This window comes from Penaeus monodon, chromosome 21, assembly GCF_015228065.2.
Source record: "Penaeus monodon isolate SGIC_2016 chromosome 21, NSTDA_Pmon_1, whole genome shotgun sequence".
NCBI lineage: Eukaryota > Metazoa > Arthropoda > Malacostraca > Decapoda > Penaeidae > Penaeus > Penaeus monodon.
Window position 1 is genome coordinate 14834257 of NC_051406.1, and position 1974 is coordinate 14836230.

Below are 1974 nucleotides of genomic sequence, written 5' to 3' on the forward strand. Positions count from 1 at the left end.
AAAAACACCTCATTTTCCTTAAAAAAAAAAAAAGTGGGAAAAAGGTTGAAAAAAAAAAGGGTGGTGTTTAGGCATATAAAAATTACTTTATTCTTAGAACTCGTACATTTTCTTAAGACAGCCTGTATGCAGCATAAGTGTGCGCAGGGGTGAAAATCTAAGTGAAAGTTATCTTTGATAAATAGCCTACGCAGGGCATGGGTAGAATATCCAGGGGCGTCCTTTCAGCTTTTTCCTTTGGGGGGGGGGGGGCAAGATTTGGCGAGCGAAGGAGTCGCAATCAGTTCCTAGGGCGCTATGAGCCCCCCCCCCCCTTGAAGGTATAGTAGCCCTAAGGAGGGGGTGGGGGGAGCGAGACATTGAGGGGGGTAATCAATCCCGAGAATATCCAGAAGTCGAACAGGAACTGATTGTAATGATGTTCATGTAAATATTTTATCAAGAATAGGCCTACCAGTAAAAAGAAAAGCCTTTTATATTCTGATAAGGAAGATGTATATGCTTCAATGCACAAATATAAGGGAAAAGGACAAAATATAATGGCAATATGTATTCCTTTACTTCGAATCCAGCTGTTGCGTTGGATAGGGAAATTGTGGTCAGGAAGTAATTCAAACATATAAACAACACGAATCATTGACTATATCAAGGTAATTTGCCAATATTATGATACTTTAAATATATCTGTCTCAAATGCTTCGCTTCACTGTCTCGAAACAATTTGCACCCATCTTTTTGTGAAAGTCCAGAGAATTTACAGGATCACATTGTTGTTAGATACTCCTTAGTCCTTTTAGTTATTCTTAATATAATGCAAACAATGTCTCATTGATATTGTTAAACAATTCAATTAAATAAAATATGCATTCACCGATAATTCGAAGTAAAAACAAAGTGAAGCATTATAAACAACGTAATGCACCTGTATATGTCTGAAATAAAACACAGAGTCAATCCTATGTAAGATTTCACAGAATATCACAAATTCATAAATTTTTGCTCAAATTGGAAAACTAATAGAAATCTCGGCTCAGTGCGCAACCACCAGCGGGAGGAGAAAAGGTTGCGTGCCTCGCGTCCTCTGTCATTTCTGCTGCTTTCGCATCTTGTGGACTTGGTGACCTTTTATTCGTGCGTATGATGTGATCGCCACTTTTAACAGTATGATTAGATTGTCTCACGAGGAAGAATGCTAGTGATTAGTGTGTCTTACGTGGGAAAGTTACAACAGTTCGCACCATAGGTTTTATTTCAAGATCAAAACGTTTCCAATTTTGTTTTGTTTTAAACATACATGAAACTACTGATGACATCGTGTTATGAATCCCATTACGTGGTATTATTTATTACATATAGAATATAAAGTACAGGAGAGGGATATGATGTAGGCTACATTTGTCGTCCTTGCAGGGAAGTTCACAGCAAAGAAGGGAATGAAATTTATCAAAAAACCTGTCTATTTTTTTGCACTTTGATTACAGTGGTATTATCAGGGATGAATTCCTTAAGAAGGATAACTGGATAACCTGTGTATATAGGGGGCAGGGGGCACAGTGCCTCTGAATTTCTAAAATCCAGCCGATAAGAATCACACAAGTGAGAGGGTGAAAAGGTTCCCTGGTACCCTTGCTTGGTTGTCTTATGTCAGTGATATTAATCTTATTGCTAAAAAGTGAATATAGGATTAGGCAGTCTTCCTCGAATGTCATTGCATTAATTAGATGTAAAAGGATGTTGATGTAAAATATGAACCATTTAATATTGTCTGGCCAAAAAGGTATTATCCACAGATATAGTGTTCATGAATGCTTGTTCTATTGGTAAAGTACCCTAATGATGCAGTAGGAATGCCTAGGATATATTTCTCTTCTTTGATCCTTTATATTGTTGATCTGTTTAATTGCCAATGTTTACAAGGTGTGACTTTTTTTTTCATTTATCTGCTCCCTCTCCCTCTAACTCTTAATTCTCTTC

General features: G+C 37.2%; 1 protein-coding gene across 1 annotated transcript in view; it reads left to right on the forward strand.

The window, feature by feature from the left end:
• Nucleotides 1-1974, forward strand: part of LOC119586582 — a gene marked incomplete at its 3' end in the record, with an annotated part of 8947 nt that overhangs the window by 1208 nt on the left and 5765 nt on the right. The window contains 1 exon segment of the mRNA XM_037935332.1: nt 1021-1131. Within this exon segment, the coding sequence (XP_037791260.1) occupies nt 1021-1131 (111 nt within the window).